The sequence below is a fragment of the Sceloporus occidentalis genome, unplaced genomic scaffold, assembly GCF_023333645.1.
Source record: "Sceloporus occidentalis isolate IW3139 unplaced genomic scaffold, rSceOcc1.0.p SCAF_5, whole genome shotgun sequence".
Classification (NCBI taxonomy): domain Eukaryota; kingdom Metazoa; phylum Chordata; class Lepidosauria; order Squamata; family Phrynosomatidae; genus Sceloporus; species Sceloporus occidentalis.
The window spans coordinates 26,538,031-26,565,618 of record NW_028316985.1 but is presented as its reverse complement, the minus strand read 5'-3'; the positions used below and the strand labels follow the sequence as shown (position 1 = coordinate 26,565,618).

General features: G+C 39.2%; 1 protein-coding gene across 8 annotated transcripts in view; it reads right to left on the bottom strand.

The window, feature by feature from the left end:
- MYBPC1 (myosin binding protein C1) overlaps positions 1–27,588 on the bottom strand; it is a 113,277-nt gene that overhangs the window by 67,938 nt on the left and 17,751 nt on the right. For 5 of the 8 annotated variants that reach the window (XM_089527944.1, XM_089527940.1, XM_089527945.1 and 2 more), the window contains exons 2-10: positions 20,200–20,232; positions 15,786–15,836; positions 12,155–12,196; positions 10,143–10,178; positions 9,708–9,731; positions 8,379–8,414; positions 6,582–6,686; positions 4,698–4,846; positions 2,155–2,272 (exon numbers count right to left, since the gene is read on the bottom strand). In XM_089527944.1, coding sequence (XP_089384070.1) covers positions 2,155–2,272; positions 4,698–4,846; positions 6,582–6,686; positions 8,379–8,414; positions 9,708–9,731; positions 10,143–10,178; positions 12,155–12,196; positions 15,786–15,836; positions 20,200–20,232 — 594 coding nt within the window. The remainder of the gene's footprint in view (positions 1–2,154; positions 2,273–4,697; positions 4,847–6,581; positions 6,687–8,378; positions 8,415–9,707; positions 9,732–10,142; positions 10,179–12,154; positions 12,197–15,785; positions 15,837–20,199; positions 20,233–27,588) is intronic. The other 3 variants (XM_089527941.1, XM_089527942.1, XM_089527946.1) reach the window with 3 other exon arrangements.

Sequence of the window (27,588 nt, the reverse complement as noted above, 5' to 3'; positions counted from 1 at the left end):
ATGTATTTTAACTTAATGTGTTGAAATGGTTTTATGTGTTTTAATCGATAGTGTACCCTGCCTCAAGCCTTGGGGAGGGGTAGGTAAAATCATCATCATCATCATCATCATCATCATCATCATCATCATCATCATCATCATCATCATCATCTACTGTGGCAGAACAGTGTTCTCCCTCGCATTTGAGGACAGTAGGTTACAGTAGGTTTTTAGGTTTAACTTAAAAAACTTACTGCCACTACTCCAACTTTCAAAAGCAGCTAGTTTCTTCCACCTAATGGCAGGGTCAGTCCTGATGGGAGAAATGCAGTGTGGCATATCCTAAGGTAAGGCACATCCTCACTTTGTTGGTTCTATTATATTGTGTATTTATCCTGCCAGAAAAAAAGGTGTCATGTCCATGTTCTACTTACTTCAACATACAGACTTTTCCTGCTTATATCAAATGGGTTTAAAATGCCTGATTGGATTTTCTTCCATCTTTTTTTTGTCTGAGAAGATGCAATAACTTGAATATCAAGGGAATGCGTGGCACAGAACCTAATACATTCTCTCTCTCCTGGGGAGATGCTATAATGGACTTGTAGCAGATAAATTCCTTGCTGGACCTGAGATGAGCCAAAAAGGGAGCCCTTTCTTTGACCTCCAATCGTGAATAAATTTTTAGAGTCTGGAGCTGTCAGCACTGTCATCTAGTACAGACTTTATTCCAAATATAAACTGCAGGCTTCAGCAAGCTTCTCAAATAATTGCTTGAAGAATTTAATATGATTTCACTGACTCAGAGTTATGTTCTGAGTCATTTCCAGCCTATTAAAGTTGTGTGAAAACTGCCAGGTTGCTTTAAAGTGGGATTACGTAAATCCACAGAGGGTAGGTCTATCGGATAGACTCTATCCAGTGGTATTAGCCATTTTGCTATATGAATCCTCTGCATTCAGAGGTAGTGTGTTACCGAAGGGCAGCTGCTAAAGGCCAAAAGCAGCAGGAAGAGAGGACTGTTGCTTTCACACCCTCCTTGTGGACCTCTTGGAGGCATCTGGTTTGTCACTGTGGGAAACAGGATGTTTTGATCAGAGTCAGCAGGATTCGTATGTTCTTCAGTGGAGTATTCTCCCTCAGAGGCCCCTTGTCCAAAAAAGTTCCCAGAAAGATGGAATGACAGCTGTATTGGTAGCAGTCTGTAGCTGCTCGTTTTTGCCCCACATGGAGACCGCACCTTCCAAATGGCGCGGCCTACAAGAGGCATAAAAAGAACCCGCTTCTAGCAGGTTCTTTCAATGATTGCCCATGGCGCCATTGGAGCCCTCACGTGCACCGATGATGTACACATGGCATGGCACCATTTGGAGCTGCGCCATGCATGGATGGGGGCAAGCCATGATGGCACCAGTGGTGCACAATAGGGCTCGGGAGCATGTGTACACTCTACATTACCTGGTGTATTATTGTTGTTGTGTGACCTTAAGTCATTTACAACTTATAACAACCCTAAGGTGACCCTATCAGGAGGTGTTTTTTTTTTTTGGCAAGATTTGTTCAAAAGATTTCTTCTCTCTTGGTAATGCCTTGTAGTTAAGCAAGTTTAATAAAAACAAGAATATATAGCTATTCTCTACATCAGGAGAGTCAGCATGGTGTACTGGTTTGAGCATGGGACTGGGACTCTGGAGAACAGGGCTCAAATCCCATCAGCCATGAAAACATATTGGGTGACCTTGGGCAAGTCACACTCTCTCAGCCTCAGACAAAGGCAATGGCAGACTTCCTTTGAGCTCTTCCCTGGCAGTAAAAGTATAAGGTTTATTTATCAAATAACTAACAACAGCCTGCTATTTTACAATACTGAAAATCAGCTGCCTGAGGCAAGCCTCCGTAGTAGCAGGGCTGGCATGGGTGAAACCATATCCTTATATTCCTTTCCCAAGACGCTCCAAAACACTCATTGGTTTTTAATGTTTGCAGCAGAAATAAAAATTGCATCTCTGAAATGAGAGGTGTAAAGAGGAAAAGTAAACCAATATACATATCTTGGAGGGCATATAAAACATACATGGAAATAGAAATAGAAAAGGGTGTAGGGACTCAGATAAACCAATTTTCTCAGTTTTATATGCATATATAGGAAATAAAGAAAACAAGATTGTTTCTTACCATGGACCTCCAGATCAAACGAGCAGCTGTCAACCTTATCTTTATATGTCACTTCACATCTATAATTTCCTGCATAGTTTTCCTTGGCTTTAATGATGTGCATCTCAAATGTATAGATCTGCAGTCCAAAGACACAATTAAATTATTAGTTTTGATTTAAGGGAATATTTAGTAGTTAAACATAGCATGTACATTCATGCTAAAATGACATTTTTGCTATGATTAGGGATAGGTGAATTTGTCTGCTTCCAATTTCTTTTGCTCCAATGTGTTTTTAGCTGTACATCTATGTATTTCCATGTTAACATTCAACTTTAATTTTTAAAATACATACATCCTGTTGGTGAATCCTAACCAGAGTAGACCTATTTAATCAATTGTTAAATGGTGAGTCAACATGTGTAGAGAAATCCCCCTGATTGAATTAGTCTACTCTAGTCAGGATTAACCACATGATTTAGGCCATTCTTTTCATATGTACATTTAATATTTTGATATATTTAAATTGCTGAGAATTGAGTCTCAGTGTTGATGGAAGGGTAAAATCCAATAAGGAGATAGGTTTAAATTTCTTCAGTATTATAGATTTGGTTCTATTGGGTAGAGGAATTTGCAAAGATTGAGGGGAGAAACAGATGATCATGAAAAAGCAGTTTGAACTTGCCTTTTCCGAAGCTGCAATGAAACCTCAACTTCCCTGCCCACTCCCAAGGCAGCTAGAGTGTGCATGTCATGACCACATGATGCAGCTTCAAGCTGCACTGCTGGGTACTTTTTTTTTAAACCATTCCCCCCACCATCTCTGTGCATCTTCACAAGAGTGAACCTTCAGCAACTGCACATTCACATGTGCAGCACTTCACCAGGACAGAGCATTGGAGCAGAGGTGTGCCCATGCAGATGCCAGCAAGGTACAATCATGCCCTCCCTTCACCCCATGTCCCCTTTTTGATGGTCTGTTTTTTGTAAGTTGTACTTATCCCCATGAGAGGTGTCACAGTTTCTCCTTTGGGCATTGCCACCCTCATCACTTGGGTATGGCAGCTCCATCCCTTTTAATGTGCTCCTATGATGGAGCGTTTACATGCACAATTAGGGTTAGGGTTTAGAAAGAGCATCCCTTTAGAGCTGCCCTGGAATCAGTGCATTTATACGTACATGTGAAGGTGCACACTTTGTAGGAGAAAGTGGAAATATCTAGCTTCTTTTTAGTCTGGCTTCCCCAACCCCCCCCTCCCCATATTGCAGCTTGGGTGCTCTTTCCAGCCGGCTTCAAGGGACCTCAAAGCTGGCCAGAAACCTGCTTATTTCGAGTGTCTGTTTCACCCCTGAATTAATCAGGCATCCTTGCAACCATGTGTAAGGGGAATGGGAAGCCTCAGCTAGGATTCAATCACAGTCTCTGCATTTTGCATATTCATTGATGTCAGACAAAACTATTTCTAGTCCTACCTAGAGCTGTCAGGCACTGAAGTTTTTGCATCCACATGTGCTCTGCCACTAAGGACGTTATCACACGGGAGGAATTTCTCAAATGAAAAGAAAGTGGGGCCAGAACGCATTTACGTGAATTTGCTAGTTTAGCGAATTTATGTGAATTTGAATTGCATTCGAACTGACTTCCCATTACTTGAAAATAGCTTGCCACTGCCCGAAATTGCATGTGATCACCTCTCATGCAATAACATGAAACCCTATGATTGCGTTTGAACTGACTTCCCATTGCCCGAAATTGTGTGTGGTAGTCTATCATGCAATAACGTTAAACCCCATGATTACATTTGGATTACCATTGGATTATACTTCCAATTTCCCTTTTCTGATAACATCCTAAGCTACAGTCCTTTCAGAGTTTGGAAGCATTCCTTCTTTGCACAAAAACTCACAGAATCATGGCCAAACTCTAGGTTCTTCCCTAATCTAGTCCTAGTCACAAGGCAAATCAGTATACATTAGGCTTGCCAAATATTAACATGATTAATATGAAAACAAGATTCACATCACTTTAATTTCAAAACAATTATTTTAGTGTGTAAGCCACCTGGAAACAGCTGTCATGTTCAAAGGGCGTATATGAATTCTTTAAATAACTGAACAAATAACAAAAGGAACCAATAAACTGAGGCCAAGTTTATGTATCAGAATTGGAGAAGTTATTTTTTTTTAGATTACAGCTCTCGCATTCTCCTAGCTAGCATGTCCTTTGGGAGGAAAAGGTGTTCCATTCACAAACACATAATTTCTGAAGGAATCTATGACAGTGTTTCCAAACATGGTGTCACCCAGATATTTCAGCTACTTCTCCCATCCTCCCTGGTGGTTGATTGTACTAGCAAGGGCTTATGGGAGTTGTACACTAAAGTATTTAAAGGGCATCAATTTGCTGGACGATTTATAAATTACTATGCTCATCCTGTGTTCAATTTATCAAGAAATATCACATCAGACTTAACACCCACATTCTGGGAGGCTGTAAACTACAAAAAGATATAATTTTTTTTATACATGTGCATGTGCACACAGACACACATTTCCATATGTACCCTTGTCTGTCTTTCAAATGTTTCTTTTAGCTGAAGATGCTTTCCAGCTTTGCTTGCCAGGTCCATCCATTTCCCTTTAAACCACTTAACAGTTGGCTTTCGGAGAAGATCCTGGGCTTCTACTTTGGCTATGAATGTGATATTTTGCCCTTAAAAAAAAAAGTTAACACCAGTAAACTCTTTGTTGTCTATCATGTATACAATAATCAATACAACATACTTGAGGAGCATATGTGAATGTTCTGAAGAAAGTTTTGGTGTCTATCAAAGAAATAATTAAGTTGGAAGGCCATGTATTGTGGCAGTGGGGCTGGGGGCCCTGAACTCTATTCCATTTCACTGCAGCAGTTCCAATGCTGAAGTCGAAGGCTTTCATGGCTGGCATCCATGGTTTTTTTTGTGGGTTTTCTGGGCTATGTGGCCATGTTCTAGAAGATTTTCTTCTTGAAGTTTTGCCAGCCAACCACAGATGCTGGCAAAACGTCAGGAAGAAAATCTTCTAGAACATGGCCACATAGCCCAAAACCCCCTACAAAAACCACAGTTCCAATGCTGCTTCATTCCTTTATTAGCACAGCAAGTATTTTTCTCCCTGATCCACATTTCATAGAAAATGGATTACTGTATAAAATATGCAATAGGTACTGTGAGTGCAGCTTCCCATCTAAATCCAGAAGCTGGGATTGTGCACATGACTCTTCAGAAAGAGTAGTGAAAGGAATTCATTTGATTCCTTCTTTATTTATTTATTTGCCTCACGTTTTCTGAAGTTGTGACCCAGCTCAAAACAAGAGTAAAAGCAAGTGCAAGCAGTACCAAACAGCCAAAACTCCCAAGGCAGGATTTTGAAATTTTACAGGTTGAGTCTTTCTTATTCAAAATGCTTGAGATCAGAAGTGCATTGGATTTTTTGGGTGTGTGTGTGTGTGTTAATATTTGCATATACATAATGAGATATCATGGAGATGGGACCCAAATCTAAACATGAAATTCATTTATCTTTCACATACACCCTATAAACATAGCATGAAGGTTATTAATATTCTAAATAGTTTAATGCATGAAACAAAGTTTGTGTACACTGAACCATCAAAAGGCAAATTTTGGAGTATTTGAGATTTTGGAATTCTGGGTAAGAGGTACCCAACCTGTAATAAAACTCTATTGAAATAAAAGCAATTTAGAAACAGTACTGTACTTCAACAAATTACTCACAGCTTGCCAGAATGAAAAGATCTTTGCATATCAGTGGAAGGACAACAGGGAAGAGGACAGACTAGCTTCTCCTGGAAGAAAATTCTATAGCCATGAAGCTACCACCAAGAAGGCCTTCTCTGGTGCTGCTACCAAACATGCCTCTGAAGGTAGTAGAAATGAGAGAAGTACCTCCTTTCAGGTTTTTAGAGCTCAGACAAGCTCATATAGGAGAATATGATCCTTCAGAAATTCTGGATTCAAGCCACATCTGGCTTCTCAACAAAATACTGGTCGGAATTTTATCTTCTAAAAATGTCTCTGTTGAATTACATTTGCCCTTTTAGATCAAACATCTGTCTTTTAATAAACTTCTTAAAAGTCAATTTCAATCATTAAATTAATTTCCTATGGACCAGGGAGAGCAAACATGTATGGGGTGGGCAGCATATGTGTACAAATAAACTTTGACAAACAGTCAAACATACAATCTCAGCACATTAAAATGGTGTCAGTTTTATATGGCACACATATGCTGCCCACTCCTATATATATTTGTCAAGGAAGCCCCACTTCCTTGTAACATTTCAAAATACAGTAACATTTCAAAATATCAACAGTAAAAATAGTCAGAGAAAATATTAAATTAAAAAGTATTTATTTGTGGACATTTTTTGTTTGACAACTCACCAACACTAATTGAGCCACCCTTTGGTTTTTCAATAAATAAAATGGATTTCTGGGAATTGTCTTGCTTGTCTGCTTCTTCTGGGGCACCATCACCCATAGACCATACTAATATGGAGAAAAAGTGGGTATCATTTATGAGATATATCCAGCAAAATTCTTTTATTTTAGCCTTGATATGCCCTTCGCTTCACAGGCAAATAGAAATCCATATGCAGAGCTTACAATCTACACTGTAAAAGAACTAGTAATTTTACTAATTACTCTGACCATCCAAAAGTTCATTACTCAAACTGTAACTGTAGTCCAGAAAGGTAAGTTATTTGTTAGTAACAAGTTACAGTTACCATTACTATTGTGCCACTGGAAAATAAAGAAAATTGCTCTCTGGGTTGCCTAAAAGTCTGGTTCAGACACTGCACCTAGGACTTTCTGAGAAAAATGCAAGACATTACAAAGCATTATTTTCCAACTGCAGCATGAGCTCGTGCCCCATGTTATATTTCATTCTTTTCACATTGATCCAACAGAATTAGCATACAAACACAAAGTAATGCATCACAGGCAGACAATCATTTTTTTCTCTAGATTATCATTGTGTGTAGACTCACTCAGCCTGTACCAGCCACTTACCACTGGATCCACAAACCTGAGCCCCAGACTTACCTACTTCTTTTCCAACACATCACACCAATCTTCTTTCTAGAAGCCCACACAAGTTTTTCTGACCTTCTGGAAGCTGTGGCCAATTGAGAAGCTGACTGGCAACAGAGAAGGGCAGGACCTTCCCCAGGTGGACATTGCAGGCTCATCACCCAGGGAAAATAATTACACTTCCCTCAGCCATTTCTCAACATTTGGATTTTTACTCTCTTTTCTGCTCTCAGCTGCTGCTTTGTTTTATCTAGTTTTGATTTATGTAATCCTTTGCACATTACAATTTTAGTGGTGTTACATGGGGGTGGATGCAGTGTTGGAAGTAATAGAATATCTCCATCCTCCTGTTGGGGTGTCTCCTTTAGGAGACTTGGGAGATGCATCTCAGCTCAGGGGTTGTTGGACAGCCTCAATCCAAAGTAACAGGGAAACCACACAGATACACATGTGGATTCCACAGCTGTTAATCTGCTGTTGCCTGTAAGTAAGTAGGCTGTGGGCTGGTGTACATTGTATGGCAAGTGGGTTGTCAGATTTCTTGATCTGTGCCTCATGTCAGTCCAACAACATTTAGATATAAATAATTAAGTGGTGACTTTTTTTTGTTCTCCAGTTATCTAATGTATGTACAGTACTTCATCTCTAAGGACTTATTAAAAAAAGAAGAAGACATTTCTAAATGTGAAACTTTTAAAATGGGATATATAGTACTTTGTTTGGTTTAGTATTTCCACTGAAAAATTTAGTTGCAATATATCTTTAAAGACATATGTGCCTTGATTTTCCAAATCTATCTTCTCTGGAAATGCTCTGACCTGAAGCACCAATGTATGTTTTTATACTCCAGAGCTTGACGTAAACAGGGGTGTTTGTTTTCACTATTGTGAAGTGAATGAGAAAACCTTTTCTCATAAAAAGCTCAGATTGCACACTGGAATCTGTGAACTACTTGAAGCAGAATGATGATCTCGATCGGAAGTAAATATAAAACAAAACAAAAAGTTAGCATGGCATTGGATATAAAATTAGAAATCAGAACAACTGAAACTGAACAAAAGTAAGTTGTTAATAGTTGCTATGTTACGGGGGAAATTGGAATGTTTTGGTTTTTCCTTTCTTTCAGTCTGTTTTACAAGCTCTCACCTGACTCCTTTCTCTCTCCAGATTGATTTCCCCCATCTGAAAAGTAAGAGTAAACTAGATGATACCAATTCAACAGTTAAACCTTGAGTATTTTATTTGTCATGCAGAGTTATTTGTTCTCATACTATGTCAGAGGGGAAATTGTAGAATACAATTGTCTAAGCTGAAGTTTTCCCTTGAAATCTGAAGGCACACGCTTGAAGCAACTCTGCAAGCTACATATGATCTCTGCCCAGACCAGATAATGGGGGAAACAATCCTGCTTGGTGTAAGAGGAGTTCTTACAGAGACTCAGAAAACTCCAGAGCATGCTAGAGCAAAGAGAGAAAAGGGGAGGGATAAGTGGTGTTCTTTCTTTCTTTCTTTCTTTCTTTCTTTCTTTCTTTCTTTCCAAATCTGTTTTTCCCCTCTTAAACAATTTCCCTCCCATTGATTCCAGCAGGATGGAATTGACTTGTATCAGCTCTAGGCTGGCATCATCCTAAAATATTCTATACATCTGGGATGTCATGCCTGGGAACACAAGATTGCAATCTAAAATATATTAGCCTGGATTGATTCTCCTTTAAGTGAAATGCTTGGGTTTTGGATTTTTGAGGATTTTGGAATACCTGTATTAGCATATATGTATATAATGAAGTATATTGGAGATGGGACCCAAGTCTAAACATGAATTTTGTCTGTGTTTCATATACCTGAAGGTAATTTTATGCAATATTTTTAATAATTTTGTGCATAAAGCTTGTATACACTGAAACATCAGAAAACAAAGGTATCACTGTCTCAGCTCCCAATTAAACAATGTTTTGGTTTTTTGGAATATTTTGGAATTCCAGATAAGAGAGACTCAACCCATGGTGCATCATTACACCCTTAAAATCTATTATTCATGGCACACAGGTCTGTCAAAAGTTCCATTTTCTGACACCACTGTGGGAAGCAAGACATCTAAACAAGGTTCTTTCTGTTCATGCTACTTTTATGTATTGCCTTGAGTTCAATCATGATAGAAAGCCTTGATCTAATTGCAATAAATAAAAAACATGCAATCCAATAAACATCATTTCCTTCTTCTCAGATTACACCACACGTGTCTGTAAAAAAATATTCTTCAGCAAGTCCTTCTGAAGCATTCATTAAAGTGAACAGTAAAACATTTCTTCATTAAGAGTTGTAAGATCTTAAAATAGTCCCCATTCCTAAGCACAACTCTTAATGAAAATGTATAATTGAAATCACATAGAAAATTGCTCATGAAAGTAGCTCTTACTGGATTTTTTGCTTAACATACTAGCAAAATTAAATGTAAAAGGGAATTGTCCTCCTAACCTGCAGTCGAAGAGTCATCTTCATCTGTAAAAAGAAATACATAAGAATAAAATAAAGCAAGTAAAAAAAAGAAGCAATGTAGACTGTCCATGTTTTAGTACAAATGAATGAAAACAGGAAACCTGTAATAGAAGGAGGAGGGAAGGGAGAAACCATGGGAGCTGGAAAACGGCATGAGAACTGCAAACTGATGGATAAAGCTTTATGGTGAATGAGCATCTGAAATGGTCAATTTTAATGCTTCACTCAAGTACAAAAATGGGACATGAAGTGTGATCTATGATTAAAACATGGGTTTGAATGAGAGTTTTTGAAGTGGGTGTGTTTGTTAGAAATGTCATCCACAAAATACAAAAACTGAGGAAGGGAAATGAAGTACAAAAGCAAAAAAAAAAGTATGCCACAATGACAGTTAAGGTCAACCATAGACCTGACCTTCTGAAGAAGAAGTCGTATCACTGGTGTTGTCATCTGCAATTAAAATGTGTACCATGTATATTCATCACAATGCTTTGGTTTTTAAAGAGACAAAAATAGCACTATAATAAGGAGAGGGCACTTTGTAGCAGCTGTAGCAGGTAGATCCAATGTGATGGGATCAAACCATTTTTCGTTTCAAATTCAGATGCAGTGTCTAAATAAGAACTATATCATCCGTGTGCATATTCATGTTCTCAATCCTGTCAACATAAACACTTTTAAGTCCCCATTCCTTTCAATGGAATAGTTCATAGTAAAGTCTTAAAAACGCAATAATAAATGGGATTCTATCCTGAATTAATGCATCTTCTGTCACTTTATGAAATATGTAGCAAATATTTAACAAATAATCAGTGTCTTAGAGAATGATTAAGATGTTTTCAAAGAAGATTCTGTGTCCCGGTTGATGCCCATGCCACCACCCTCTGAAGATGCCAGCTACAGTTGCAGGTGAAATGTCAGGAACAAATTCTTCCAGAACACAGCCATACAGCCCAAAGAACCCACAGAAATTTGGAGCACTCTGGAGTGAGGCCACACATGTACCACAGTGCACCCAGCACTGCCACTGCTGGCTCCCTCCCAGTTTATTATCTGCTGTTTCATTCCTTCTAATTAGTTTGATTTCATTTTTTAAAAATACTTGTTACCCCCCTTTCTTTCTTCATAATATAACTTTTGCATAACAACAATAAATACATCCTTGTGTATCCTTCTAATCTGAGAGTAAAATGTAAACACTGATAAGAAGATTGAAACCTAGTATTGAGATGCTGCATTTCATAAATTGAGTTCTTTGTGATGAAAATCTCTGCAAGAACAGATGTCAATAATAAATTGACCCACACGAAATAATCACAACAGAGACCTAGATGATTTCATATAACTAATAAAAACTTTTGGATGAACAAATCTTGACAATTTCAGAACACTGGCAAATTCAATGAACTGCAAGATGGCATGAAGATGCTGATATTCAGAGCCATGATCATGAAAAATGATAGCTTAATGCTTGAATTATATGAATATTGTGCTCACTGATCAGAAGGCAACAATGGGCTCCAAAGACTGCCAATTAATTACAGCTGCATAAATTCACATCCTATTACCCCAGGGGTGGGCAACAACTGATGGCATGGGGGTCGTTTTTGCCCTCTCTTGGACCTTAGCACCCCTCCTTGCCCTCCCTATGCATCATACCTACAATGACAAGTCATGCACTCCAAATGCTCCCAGGAAGGCAATTTGTCGTTTAATTATCCCCCCCCCCCCACTGCATGATATAGGCAATTAAAAAAAATGAAAAGAAATCAGAGGTGATCTTAAAAGCTGTTTTCAGGAGTGTGATCTGCCATTCTGTGGGCCACTAGTAGGGACTGGAGGAAATCCTGGGAGCTGCCCACCCCTGTTTCCCCCCTTTCACAATAGTACACTACATATGGTTGATGAACGTATGAAGAATTAAATCATTTGTTTGGCTCAGTCAGCACAGTATATGCAATGTCATGCTTGTTATCCAAATGGAAGATGACAGTCATGTAAAAGAGTGATCTAGTTTGCTACTATCTTGTTGAAAGACTTGAGAAACTAGAACAAAAAGCAGTTAGTTGGTGTGCAAAGGCACAATTGCAGGTTCACCAACCAGTGCAACCTTTCTTTTCCAAGCAGAAAAAGTCAATACCAACCACTTTGTTCAACTCCAGGATATTAAAATGTGATGTATAACTTCTATGGGTATCAAGGTTACAAATGGCAATGGAATTGCTTTGAAAGATGGGATAGAAAAATAAAAACCTTGTAGCGATCCATCTTTCTTAGTGACTGGAAGTGTATGGACTGAATGCTTCATCAAAATGGAGGAATGATTCAGCCATGGTGATCCATTTAAAATTAGAAAATGACACACTAAACTATGTTAACAATGTCATCTTTTCAAAAGATAACAAATACCCAAAAGAATGTCAGACCTGATGGAAGAATTACGATCATTATGTCACTCTCCTTTTCTTCTGCAAGTAGGAATGGAATAAATACCTTTAACAATGAAACTCATGAAAAAGACGTAGATAAGATGATAACATTCTGGTACAAATAGATTTGCTTATGATAAACAAGAAGTTTGTCAATTGATAGGTAACTGAGTACAAACACATTTCCTCCCCCCCCCCCCCCAGTGAACTAAGAAAACTGAAACTCACTTGCACCATATTTTAGCACTGTCAATCTCTTTTCATTCTTTCAGACTGACTGAAAAGGGGGAGCTTTTCCATAGACCAAGGCTAGCATAGCTGTAGCCTGTAGTGGTGCTATAACTCCCATCCAGAAGAATCCAACAAATTATTTTGCTGTGGAGCACGCTCATGCCATCCTTCTGTAATTAAATCTATCTAATAAAAAGACTATCTAATAAAAGGCTCTTACTCAGTGGATGGAGAACAACATACTTGGAATATTGGCTGGTAGAGTATATGGCCCAACATACTACAATATGTTTTATGACATTTCTACTTATAACTTGGGCAAATATACTGGATCTTGACAAGAGACTACTGACAAGAAGCCTAAAATGACCAGAGGGTGAGCAGATTCCTTGATCACATTTTGGGCTGAGGTGGACCAAGGAATGGATCAGGTTCATTCCAGACTCCTTTTAAGCTCTCTTTCTTGTAAATAAATGAATAAACAATTATTTTATTTACTTATACAAAAGGTGTTTTAAAAAGGTGTTTTAAATAAATATTTAAAGACATAAAATTGATGTTGTCTGTCAAAGAATGTTGCTCCTCAACAGCCATCCATTTCATTGCAAAGATGTTTTGGACTCTTCTGCCAAGCCCTGTAAAAACAATTGGGGCACAAACATTTTTGAATGACATTTATTGAAGAATTGTAAGGATCAGAGCAATTTATTCCAAATTGAATTTGTTTTGTGGTTGGGCAATGGCATTCAAGCAATAATAATTATACACTTGGAAAAATATGTTTGACCTTTGATATAATTTTATATATGTCCACACCCAGATCTTTCATAGTTGGCTCATGAGCTTTAAAGATATTAATCTACATACTCTAAAAAAAAAAACAGCTGAGATTTTATGCATAGAGTATGTGGAAGCATCAATCAAAGATGAAACATACAGAGCTCTTATCACAGCAGGATATAACCTAGAGAGATGACGTTAAAATGAAGCATGAGGGTAGTTTATTAGAACAGAACCTGAATAGAACCTAAAGAGAAAAACAAGCACATTAATTTTATGCTGTTATTTTGTGAGAGAAGCACACTATGGCAGCTGTATTTTCAACACAAAAAGAAAGATGAAGAAGGGCACATCAAATGTATGAGAAAACAATGGTAGTTAAACAAGTTGATGGTAGACAAAACAGGCAGGTAGAATGGATCACAGCTAAGACCCACTGAATAAATCGGATTTATGTAAGTGTTGATTTCCCAGTCAGCAAATGTTCAATGGGTCAACTCTAGCTGGGACCAGCAATTAGATTTAGGCCTCTATCCCCACTCTACATTAGAATGCAATAGTTCTCATTGACATACTCCCATACAAATGTGTATGTCCAGCAAGGTGTTGCTTGGTTGCTCGTTTGCAATGCATTATGGAGGACTGCAGAAGAGTTGGACACTTCTAAGGCAGACAATTTCCAGGCATTGTTCAGCTATTTTTTTAAAAAAATCAGTTCACCAATTTGCTTGGTGGTAGAAGAAGAAGAAGAGGGGTAAGCAGAGAGAAAATAGAGGATTATGTGACCTTGTTATCTAGATGCCATGATAATTCTCTGATTCAGAGAAGATAATTTCACAATTAAAACTCCATGTGGAATCAGCCTATGTGATTCTACCTTGAACCAGTGTGATGTAGTGGTTTGAGCACTGGACTAGGATTCTGGAGACCAGGGTTCAAATCCCAGCTCAGCCATGTAAACCCACTGGGTGAACTTGGTCACGTCACACTCTGTCAGCTTCAGAAGATGGCAATGGCAAACCCCCTCTGAAGAAATTTAACAAGAAAACCCCATGATAGACCCCCCCCTTAGAGTCGCCATAAGTCAGAAATGACTTGAAGGCACACAATTAGTGGAACCACCCTAACTCTAAAACCTTGCATTTGACACACAAAAATAGTGGTTGGCAGGGGAATTCAGCATACATTTCATCTAGCATACCCTCTTGACTCTTTTTAGAGAACATTATCCCCTCACAGAAGTTACCTTAGATGGTTGGCCTGCGATTAAGATATTTAAGATTGTTTATATGATGTTTTTAACAATGTTTTATTCTTTTTGTATTTGTGATATATTTGATATGATGTGAACCGCTTTGATCATGTTGGAAAAGCTGTATATAAATAAAGTTTTTATTGTTATTTATTGTTACTGGTCATTGGTGAATGAAAATCTTGGTGGAAGAAAGCACTTGTTCTGATACCTAAGCTCTTTTTAGCTTGAAAGATATGGTAGGTGGTGGTTTTCATGTTGGTGGGGCAGTAAATTCACTATATTTTTATAATCCAACATGCTGAACCTGGTTTGGGCAAAGGGTTTAATTTAGGATAGTTTCTTTAAAGTTTGTAGTAACACCTAGAGTGAATTCACCACCTCATTGTCCTGGAAGAAACTGCTTGCAAGCAGGGACGTAGCCAGGATTTTAGGAAGGGAGGGGGTCCAGACTAAGTGCCACCATTATAATGGGGCTTGGGCGCGGCGGTGCAGCAGCATGCACCATTCATTTTTCTAATGGAAGGGGGGTCTGGACGCCAAGACCCCCCCCCCCTTGGCTACGTCCCTGTTGCAAGACAAAAGTGACCTCCTGAAATGAGCTTAGTGGCAGACTGTACCTCTTATGTCAGTGGGGCAGTGGGATTTTAATCTAAACTTTGGGGCCATACAAACAGACCAAAATAAAGGTGCTTTGGGTCACTTTGGAGGTATGCTGTTTAAATGACACACGCATCTTAAGAGGCCAGAAGCTGAACCAAAGCAGCGCTTCAGTCCTTAGAACTGGAGCATGGCTTTGGCATGGCCTCTGGCCTTTTAGGACACATGCATCGTTTAAACAGCATACCTCCAAAGTGACCCGAAGCTCCTTTATTTTGGCCTGTCTGTACAGGCCTTTTATTAAAGCTATCAAAAGTATTTGGGGATAGGGTTCACTCCCACTGACAAGGAAACCAGTAACTGCCACTGACTGAGCTTGAAAATGAATAGATAGCTAGCACAGCAAGTTTCAGAACACTTTTCAAGGATAGTTGTAGAATGTGTGGCAAACTTCCAGTAACTCAAAGCTACTAAAGCATAAACTGTGTCGTCCTTTCCATGAAGTGAAGCAACTAGTATACCAGTTAAAACTGGTCAGCATGGAGAAGGGGGACAAATATGACCCCCACATCATATTTCACCTGTTCCTAAGACATGTGGGGGGGGGGAATCTTAGAAACCATACCAAAGCATACTTTTAAAAAGAAATTAAATTAAAAGCTGGCTGTGAAAAGAAGAAAAGAGAAAACACAAACGATTACTTTTGCTTTAGCATCTACTAGTATTTTATCCATTACAGGCTTCTTGGAGAACAATTGTACTCACCTTTTCCTAGGGTGGTTCCATCTTGTAGTTTATTTTGTTCTGTGTTTTGTTCTGTGAAGCAGAAGCACATTTTCATAGAAAACACTTTAATCACAAACATTTGCTATCTACAATGCTCTCACATAACATACACCATCGTAGAAACTGCACAAGCTCCACGATCACTTATGTTCCAGAACATACACTTCCAAAGGTTGCAAGAGTTAGAACATCAATTTAAAGTAAATGTATATACCCCCCCCCCACAGTTACAAGAATTCATTGGACCCTCTTAACATGTAAAGCAGATTTAAGTGATTCTTAGGGAAGAAAATCTATGTCTGTGGTAGAAAACATGTTTTGCATACAGAAGGTTGCAGTTTAGTCTGTAGTTAAAATACTAATGATGGAAAAGATCTCTGCCTGATAGCAAGAATAGTACTCAGGGCCCTTTCACATAATAAAATTAATCTACTGTGGCTGCATCTACACTGCAGAATGAACTGCCATGGCTCAATGCTATGAAATTCTGGGACTTGTAATTTTGTGATATATTTATCCTTCTCTACCAGAGAGCTCTGGTGCCATAACAAACTACAAATCTCAGGATTCTGTAGGATGGATCAATGACAGTTAAAGCAGTGTCAAACTGCATTAATTTTGCAGTGTGGCAGTGGCCTGTGTTTCCACTTTAATTGCCATGGCTGTATCTTATGGAGACCTGGGAAATGTAGTTTGGTGATGCACTGCTGCCCTCTGGCACAAAATTCTAAATACCCTTTCCTAAACTGCAAATCCCAGAATTCCATAGGATGGAACCATGGCAGTTAAAGTAGAATTACAGTTCTGTAATTATGTAGCATGAAAGACCTTTCCCCTCAAGTAACTTTGTTACATGTGGCAGGTCAGGGGCAAATGCTGCTACCTCAGGCACACTAACCTTGTGAGCAGCAGTCAGCACTTTGCGTGGCAGCACACTGCATGTGGGTTTAACTGCATGTGTGTGTAGTGATCTGAACATGGATGTACATTCACAGAGGCTCAAACTTCCAGATGGGACATCAGGGCAGAAGGCCTCACAGACATTCTCCAATGCTTCCCTCAAACCGGGTAGAATTTAGAAAAAACAGACATTAACACACCTTTTCCCAACCCAACGCTTCCTAGATGTATTAGGCTGCAGTACCCATCATCTCCAGCCAGCAGGGTGGTCCTGGGCAGGGGGGAAAGGTTGTGTTAGCACCCTTAAGGGAGTTGTGCAGGTTGCACAGCCACTAGTGAACTGGCCACACTGACTGTGGGATTCTGGAAGTTGTAGTTCAAAATAGTTTTTCTTCTTTGAGCATAACAGTAAATTTTTTATTTCAGAAGGGATCTATACCAGAGATTAGTAGTTATTTTTGGACTACAACTGCCAGCATACCTTTGTGGCCAGTTAAAAAATGGAGCTTATCCCACTAACAAATAACCCCCTGGATGTTATCATACCTAAATCGCCCCCTATCTAGCCGGGATGCTACCACCTGGATGCATCCTGGGTCGAAGCCTCGCTCAGCCAGCCAATTTTTGAAGTTGGAAGCTCCCTGACTTCAAAAAAATCCTTGCTGAGCAAGGCTTTGACCTGGGATGTATCTGGGTGGCAGCATCCTGGCTAGATAGGCAGCGATTTAGGTATGATAACATCTAGGGGCATCCCAGATCCTGAATTCAAGCTGGAAGAGGTAAGCCAGCTTGTTCATAGGATAAGCTCCAATTACTAGCACTACTGGGGAGGGGGGGGGGCTGGCTATTCTCACTGGGACTGGGAGATTCTGGAATTTCTTGTCCAAAAAAAGGAAGGAATGATTCCAAGTTCTGATCTGGATAATATTATAGCATAATTTCTCATCTGTGTGGAGAATCCAACCAGGACTTAAGTGGTGCCCAAGGATGTATTAGCTCTTATGCTAATTGGAGTTCCTGCTTGGTTTCAGCTGTTTGAAGCTTTATATTGTGACCAGCATGTTCTTCCCTGCAGTGAATCTCTTTGAAAGTTCTCTGCAGTTGAAATGTCAGCAGCTGTTTCTTCTGTGTTCAACAAGGAAAGTGCCTGTCTTACTATGTTTTTCAGTGGTAGGTTGTATTTTATGGCAATATGCTTCATGCCAATATGAATGAGTTCCACCAAGTTTAGGAAAGATTTGTAGAAAGACAATTCAAGCTAACTCTCACACACTATTTCCAGGCAGCTGCCAGTTTTTGCTTCATCATTTCAGGGTCATAGGAGAATTAATCCTGAAGCCAAGCAAAGATTTTGTTGTAATGCACCATAATTTTACTTCTGAAATGCACCTTTTTATCTACAGTATATCATGGCTGGGAACAATCCAGTCTTACAGCTGTTGTTGAACTGCAGTGCATAGAATTCAAAGTATGCAAAGAGATCTTGTAGCACGTTTGAGACCAACTGCATCTGATGAAGTAGACCTAGGGCCTGTACACATGGGCCCAAACACCAGTGTTCCCCCTGGCCTCTCATTGTCCAGTCCAGATGATGCAGGCCATGAGCCCTGGACCCAAAAGGGCCTTAATCTGGTCCAAAAAGACCAGCTGTTTGTGGCAGACATTCCAGGAAACCCAGCAGTGGCACATTGGATGGCCCCAATGGTACCTGCCACTGCTGTCGTGTTGATCCCAAAAGCACCTGCCATGGCCTCTGATGTCAGAAAGGAGTGTCAGGCCACATGAGCATAGCCAGGTGCTTAGTTTATGCCCTTACAGGTGGTGGCATGCCTTCAAGATGGACATGACAGTGATGGCAGGTACAGGGCATACGGTGGCAGTGGGTCGATGGTAGTGAGTAGTGGCGGGCAGGATGTGAACACTCACCCATCACTGTACCAGTACGTGGACTGACCTGTGTGAGAACCATAAGCTTGGCCCATGATATCCTGCTCGTTTGCTCAGGCCCTTAGGACCTTATCATACAAGGCTTTTAAATTACAATTAAAGTTGGAGAATACTTGAAAATACGTATTGCATGACATCATCTCTGTCTCATTGCTGCTCTGCTTGTAAAATGTTGTTAGAGTGTACCTTTTCATTGACAAGGAAAACCCATCAACGTCTAGCTGCTTTTCCATTACTTCACAGGTACAAAACGTCTCTTTCATATCAGTTCCTATATTGGTAGTCACGTGGTATCTATGTCTCCTCCTCTCCCCTCAACCCCTGTCCCCCTCAGTATTCCTAAGTAAAACTATTTTCCTTTATTTCCTTTTATTTCTTTTTTTTTCCTTAAAAAAATAAATTGTATTAAGCATAATCTAAGTTAGGAATTGTGTTAAAAACAAGAATAAAAAACCTGAGCAGACAGTGGGAAGAGCATAAGGCAGGAAGGTGGTGATAAGGAGTGCAGAAGAGAGCATGGGGGACTTTCAATGGCAAAAACAGTACCTTCATGCTAATGCAAAGATATGTGATACTTGAATGCTTCTAACTGGTTTCTGTTTTCTTTTACTAATGTGATCGTGGTGAAATTGAGGCTCGTGCCATAATATCCTTTGTCTACAAAAGCTTACACTACCACTTTCTTTCTCTCAGTATCAAAGGTGCTACAAGATCACTTTGCAATGCGTAGCAGTCAGTATACCAGTATACCAGTGGTGATGGATAATGAGATGTACAATCCAACATCTACAGAACAAGATTCCACCCTGATGTATGTTTTACTTGGATTTTTCAGGCAATTTATTGCATATATCCTGGTTCATTATTTGTGGATGAGGCGCTTCAAATTACAATATCATACAGTAGCAACAAGAACAATCATACACACCGCCTAAATGGGCTGTAATCCCACCTCAATCTGAAGGGAGAGGTGGGAAATATAAATAAATTTTTATTATTATTATTATTAAATGTACTTACACATACATAATTTTAAGTGGTTAAAGTGAAATTTTGGTAAGATGTGACGTCTTTAAACAAATTTCTAAAAGATTTTTTTAAAATTAAAATTAAAACATTTAAATTTTATTTTACAAACAAACAAAAACCTGGGACCTCACTCACTCCATCTCTTCTGCTGAGCTCCAGCATTTTAAAGGGACACAGGCAAATGTCACAGCCTATTTCTGCCAAAAGACAGATGTTTGGGGAGCAGTGGTGTCACCAACCCTGAGGGTGTCACCTGTTGCAGACCACACACCCTGCACCCTCTTAGTGATGCCCCTGGGGTTCTCCTCAATTTCCCCAATTATTTCCACGTACAATGTCTTCCAATGACTCCTATACATTCCCTAGACCTTAGAAAGTCACATTTCACTGAAATAGGAACCCCTAAACAAACCCAGCAGATAGTAATACAATAACAATTCTATCTTTATTTTCTATATGATGTCTCATCCACACCATACTACGTGAACCAAAGTAACACAACTTTGTCTTAACCAACCTGGAGGGGGTGCAGTCTCTGCTTCTGTTTCATCTGAAAAGAATAAAAGAAGCACTTTTAGAACTGAATATATTATAACAGATATACACATAAAATGATACATAATCTACTAGACCTGTATATAAGTACTCCTAAAAAAAAATCTCAGTGTACAACCGACAAAACTGTTCCCATGGGGTTTGTTTGTACATTTATTAGGTTTTATTTAAAATTGTTTTATTGCTGCAGATGATCCCCTCTTGGTTTACCAAACAGGAGATCAATAATGCAGAAAAATCAAAACATAAATGTAAATTACTGACAAATTTTTGCTTTTTTTGGTATGATGACATTATTTTATATCATAACTGTATGTAACAGCATTTATCAAAGAAACATGTAACACAATATTTCTCAAACCCATTCCCGAGATTATGAAAAACTGACTAATCATAAAAATGTTATCTAAAAGAACTGTGTAGAATTTCTAACTGCAAATAGATTTCACTTACATTATCACCTGCAAACAAAGGAGAAAATATGTTGAATGCACATGTTCTATCAGTAATCAGACTTGCATTTACTCACAATATGTTTTTTCTTATTTTGTCTCTCTTTATGCCTGTCTTTGCCTTTGTATTCAGAATATCATGCTTCTATAGTATCTTTAAAACAACTATTTAAAAAACTGTACAAGAACTAAACTTTATGCCTTCTGATTAGATTGTTCTTGTTATTATAGGTAACATTTATGCAACAGCACAAACACACATTGTGCTTTGCTGATTTTCTTATGCAAAAGAGACAAATCCATGTTCCCTGCCACCACCCCCCACCAGCAGCTCAGCATCTACGATTCATCCACATTAACTTTCAATATACTCTTGCTTTGCTACATACCTAATATAGCATTGGCATTGTTGAAAATCATAACATTAATACATCTATACAGTTTCTCATGCGAAGGTCACAATTTATAGAGCTCTCAGTGTTTGACCACGTATATCCTGATTCACTGCTCCATCACTATCCCACTAATGACTTTATCCTGTTACTGGATCCAGTCCTACTAGGACTGAGTGCCTATGGCAAATACTTAACTGTGACACAACAGGTGTAATGCAATATCAGGCAGGGCCATCTCAAAATATTTTTCTGCCTGATGTGGTGTAGTTAACGACACCATGCTCTAACAGTTCCTAGCTGAAAACTGGGAAATGTGTAACTATGTAACATCACAGTGTGGTCAAGAAAGCAAAAGTTATTAATAAGAACACACAAAGACAGACAGGCTGCAGTAGTTGTCTTTGCCTGTCTGCAGAAAAGGGCAAGATTTTGATTCCTCCTCTCTTATTCCCCCCCCCCCCATCCCATTATGTTAACTGAATACAAACTACCTTGCAGTCATTGAAGTAAACTGAAGACAAAGGGGACAAATTGGAGGAAGGATATTTTAAAAGGAGCTGAAAAATGGGATGACACTGCATTAATAGGGACTGTCCCCACCAAATTGCAATAGTTGAAAGTATGATGACACTCACTATCCCATTCCACCCACACACCTAACAAAGTGTGTAAGACCCAAAGTTACCCAAGTTTCTTTGGTATGGAAGACCAAAAACAAACAAAAAATCCCCCTACAACCCCAGTACTTTGGGAACATGTGCACCAAGTGAATGACATGTACAAGACCAAAGATGTGGTTCCTTTTGCACAATATTTCTCTCCTTTTCAGCCTTATTCACATGTTTCCTTCATATAAGAAGCCATGAGAAAGTCATGAGTATGTATGGAGTGGCCTAAGAGTAAAAGGGGGGCCAAGTGCCTTGACAACCAACCAGATGTAGGTTGTGTTGGTCCAGCTAATGAAGATAAGAGGCTGCGTGATTCATATAATTGTTACTGTTTGCTTCTGCCCAGATCTAGAAATGTTACAGGGCTGATACTTGCACCCTTTTCAGCATGATGTATGTCCCCTCCAGGCAAAAGAGACTGATTTGAAATGATCTGTCATGTTTATTCAATTAGCTTGCCATCTGAACAGAGCTACATGTAAAGGTACGCTTAAACCTTACACACTGAAAATCAATCCATACTAGCTTCTTCATGTGACCAGAGATATTATAAAACCAGTCAACCCTGGAGCAAATAACAGACATATTTCAGTTTGGGTGTTCAAGTGTGACTGTACACACTAAATATATTCTCAAGCAAGCCAGAGGTCCTGGTTTTCTCTGTTCCGGGAAGAATCCAGGTAAGCCTTCTCCTCTGGCGCCAGGCTTAACATGTTTATGAAGTCATTCTGTCAGTGTTGTAGTGAAGCCAGAACTCAACGCAGGCCAAAGCAGTGGGACCTTTTGATTTGGCAAGGATCTGCCACTTCACCTTAGGCTTCCCTTTTGCTTTTAAGTTTTTCTTGCTGCATTCCTCACAGCAGCTGAGAAGAAAACAGGATTTACAGCAAAAGAATAAAGCATTTTGAGCTATTCCTTTTTTAGTGCACATTTTTTCCCTGTGGCCTACTTGCTTGACAAAAGACTCACTGGTTTTGCTGATATGGACCTGAACACATGCCTTTATTTGTGGATCCTTTGGGGGACTATAGTTAAATAGGAGGACTGGGCAGGGTGACCAGGTGTCCTCCTTTTCTAAGACATGCCCTACATTTCAACCTTCTGTCCAAGAGGAATTTCAAAATGTCCTCCATTTTGAGCACAACTTAGAAACATGAATTTATTTATATTAGTGTTATTAGCTTTTCTTTTGTAATGCCCTGCATTTTCTTGACTTTTCTAAATTTTGCAGTGTCTTGTCTTCCTTTGTGGTTAGGACATCTGTTCACCCTGGGAGTAGGCACCTTTTAGGGGGCTGCATTGCTCTCCAGGAGACCTTGGAGGGCTGCACAACAATGCCACACCACCCCCAAGATCTTTTTTAAAACCCCAAAAGTAGGGTGACTAGATGACATTACTGCAAAGGAAGAAAAGACACCAAAAGATGTAGGACATTCAAGAAAAATGTTGGTCATTAACAAATAAAATCTAACACTAATATAAATATAAATTCATTTCATATAGCTTATTCACAGCTATATTACATATACTGTATTTTATTATGTACTCAGCCATATTTTTCTGACGAACTTATCTTCATTAAAATGTCTTGTTGGCTTATAGAAATCTAAGGCAGTAGCGGGGGGCCGCACCGGATGACACTCCAGAAGGGGGATGACAACTGAACAGACCTCCCTCACACCATCCCCCCCATTCTGTGTCATTCACGTGCCGCCTGGCCTCCTGGGCACATGTGCCTCTTCTCCCCACATGTGTGTGCACCTCTGCCCTGCACACAAGCATCTTTTCCCTCTCTCTCACAAACACTCTTCCTTGCTCGCATGCACATGAGGGCCTCTCCCCACCTGCATGCTCCTGTGTCCACACATGCAAGTGCCTCCATGTCTGCATGTGCATGCATGTGCATGCATGTGCCGCTCCACAATCCCTCTGCACACCACTCTACCCCCCCCCCCAGCAGACGCTCTGTCCTCAAAGTCTCCAGCTCAGGGAGAGGATGTGCCACTGTCCCCAGAAGCCCCACCCCAAAACTTGATAGGAAGCCCTGCCCCAGAAGCCCCACATACTCATAAGACCCACCCTGCCCCATACTTGGTGACACCCGGTGCAGGAACACTACTCTGAGCAAAATAAATGCTTAAAATTGTACTTTACTAGAAACAAATCTTTGACTCAGGCCCTATACAGGACTTCTTTTTCCCCTTTAGGAGGGAGGTCATCTTCACACTGTGTGCCAGCCTGTGGGCAGAGTCAGGGCACAGTGTCTGCATGCTGGATGCCCTAACTCTGCCCCTAGGGTGCCATTTTGGCACACACCAGTCTACATGACATGCGCCATCATGGCACAACTCCGGCACTGCATCTATATGATGTTTATGTTCCTGGAAAAATGCATAAATACCTGTTGACAAATACTCCAGAAAATTTTGAGATCATGTGAAGATGACCTCCCTCCTAAAGGGGAAAAAGAAGTCCTCACGACTGTCACTGTAACAGATTATGATAAATAATAATAATAATAATAATAATAATAATAATACTTTTATTTGTATCCCGCTTTTCTGTGACAAGACAATCAAAGCAGCTCACAACACATTAAAATCCACATTTACAAAATTATGTCCCAAATTCCCCCCCCTTAAGACAGGATTAAACATGTTACAATTAAAATATCTATTAAAAACACAATAAAAAATACAAGGACAGAGCGGTGGGCTAATACATGAATGCTGGAATTAAATACCAGGCTGAGTATTTCATGGAACTGAAGTGCTTGCTTTTACTTATTGATTACATTTATATCTCACCGTTCTTACAATGAACTCAAGGCTTCTTTATCTTCAGAAGTACCCTGTATGGAGGTTAGATCTTCATGTGAAGATCACCTATTTTCTAAAGGAAAAAAAAGGTCATTCTAGATGACACTCCAACTATTATATCACCACTCTTTTGAGATTTACCTTCTGGAAACTATGGATTCATGCAAAAAATAAAAATAAAAAAATTAACAGAGCATCCTGGAAAGGCAGAAACAGAAGTGATGTTTAACCAAAGGAAAAGATATCTGAAAACCTGGACCATTTCTAGTAAACGTAGACAGGTAGAGCAAATAACCAGGTGTGACTCCAGAAAAAAAGACTGAGCATGCCAGTGTCCATTTGCTAAATTTAAAATGGTTGGGAAATCTTTAAATTGCCCTTGACATGGACTATAGGAATTAGTTGTCTACCAACCAGAAGGTGTCTCCTGGCTGTCAGTTTCATTTCTGAACAGAGCTTAGCAGTTAATTATTTGAGGGGACTGGGGAGGGAATTACAAGTAAGTACATGAAGGAAATCTAGGCTCTGTAGCCCCCAAAAACCAATATTTTCAAGCTATACTTCTGAGGAAAACCTGTAATACAGAGTTAGCCCTCTGTATCTGTGGAGTCTTTATCCACGGATCCAACATTCAGAGCTTGAAAATATTATATATATATATATATATATATATATATATATATATATATATATTTCTGCAACCAGACCTGTTTGTCCTGGATTGGCCTTTTTAGTCACCAACGCGCTTGTACAAAGCGCGGGATGAGTCCTTCCTGAATCTTCGTTTGCGAAGCAAAGCCATATATGCGCTTGTACAATATATATCTCAATAGAATAGAAATAGAATAGAAATTTATTGTTAAAAGCTAAAAGCCATCACAATATAAAATATATCCAAACATTAAATACAAAAACAGTGTTATGAGATAGATATATATATATATATATATATATATATATATATATAGTGTTGGCCCTTCTTATACACAGATTTTTTATACACGGATTCAAGCATCCACAGTTTGAAAGTGTTCCAAAAAAAAGTATAAATTTCAAATATAAAACCTTGATTTTCCATTTTTTATAAGGGACACCATTTTGCTATGTCATTATATTTAATGGGACTTGAGCATACACAGATTTTGTTATCCACGGGGGATCTTGGAACCAAACCCCAGCATATAACAAGGATCCCCCCCTCTGTGTGTGTGTGTGTGTATTCAAACCTTGATTTTGCCACTTTACATAAGGGATACCATGCAAATATTGTATTTAATGGGTATCCATTGATTTTGGCATGTACAGGAGTCCTAGAACCAAACTGCAGCAGATACCAAGGGCCCATTGCACACATTGCATCCCACTGTCCCTAAGGCAAATACGACTGTTCGTTCTCAGGAGGGACTTTTCTGCCAAGAAAAAAACAAACAAACAAACAAGCAAGCAAATATCAAACAGCTACGGCTGTTCTGTTCTTTCCTGCTCCAGCATGCTCTGTAGAGTTCCTAGATGCCATTCTCTACCATCCAATGGCCTTATAAGGCTTCCTGGTTAAGTGTTATGAGGGACTATGCTATGGAACAAATCCTTATTCTGAATGCCTGACAAAGCATTCCATCTCCACGGGAGACAAGTTTTCCTCATTGAATCACGATGAACCTCTTCAGCTGCCAAGGTTGGTGAAATGTCAGTAAGATCCTGCCAGGAAAGCCAAAGTTTCTCCCGTGTAAAAATAGAAAATGACTACAACAATTATAAATACGTGTGTGTGTGTGTGTGTGTGTGTGTGTGTGTGTGTGTATATATATATATATATATATATATATGACTGAAGAATAAGAATAGGCAAGGGTCTTCTTGGAGCCTGAGCTAGTCTTGAAAGAAAACATATTTATGGAACTTTGCTTACTGTTGTTCAGAACCAGATTATAAAAATGTGTCATTTTAAAAATACCGTTGTTTTTTTTAAAAAGCAAGGACTCACATTTTGTTTACAAATGCTATAGTAATTATTATTATTTTATTTAATTTGTAGCCACATTTGCCCCAATAGAACAGCTCACTACAACAGTTAAAACAAAATATAGCTTTAAAATAATTATAATAAAACAGTTATAAAAACAATTAAATAAGCAATCCTGTTAAGAACTGCACTAATTGAAAACAATTTAAAAGTTTTTTAAACCTAACAATGGCCATGTCTGCACAGGCCAAAAGGCCTGTTTCCCTGCAACTCTGGCATCATCCTGTTTGGATAATACAGAGCCCAAACCCTGGTTCTGGTATGGGCAGTCCCGATGACGTCTGGCACATCCTGCACCAGAACCAGGGAATAACAAGGTTAACATGCATTTAAAAACTTATCCATTGCTTCAGATCTTCTGGGAAGCTCTGGAGTCTTCCGTTTCTGCTCTGCATAGGGACCCACTAGGCCATCCAGAGCGCCTGCCACTGTCATGGATCACTCATTCTGAGGACAAAATGAGGTGCATGTGAGCACCACTTGGCATCTTATTCTGACCTCAAAAGCGAATGACTTAAGTTGTGGCAGACATGCCAGGTAGTCCAGTGGGAAATCTATGCAAATAGCCACAGTGGAGTGAAAACGGAGACATCTGCAGGACCAGGATACCATGGAGTGTGCTGGCCAGCACAGAAAAGGCCAATGAGACCAAAAATACTGTACCTCCCTATGATGGAATAGAGGCATCTTGATATGTCCATTCCCAAGTTCATTTTACAGTTCCTTTTTTGCCTGAGGTGTGTTATCTATGTTTAGCCCAGGACAATCCGAAAGGCCAAGCTTTAACAAATTGATCTGCCACAAACATTATAGTGGGCCCTTGGTATTCACTTGGGTTTGGTTCCAAGAACCCCTGTGAATACCTAAATCCATGGATTCTCAAGTCCCATTAAATACAATGGCATAGTAAGATGGTATCCTTATATAAAATGGCAAAATCAATGTTTGCTTTTTGTAATTTATATATATTTAAAATATTTTCAAGCCATGGATG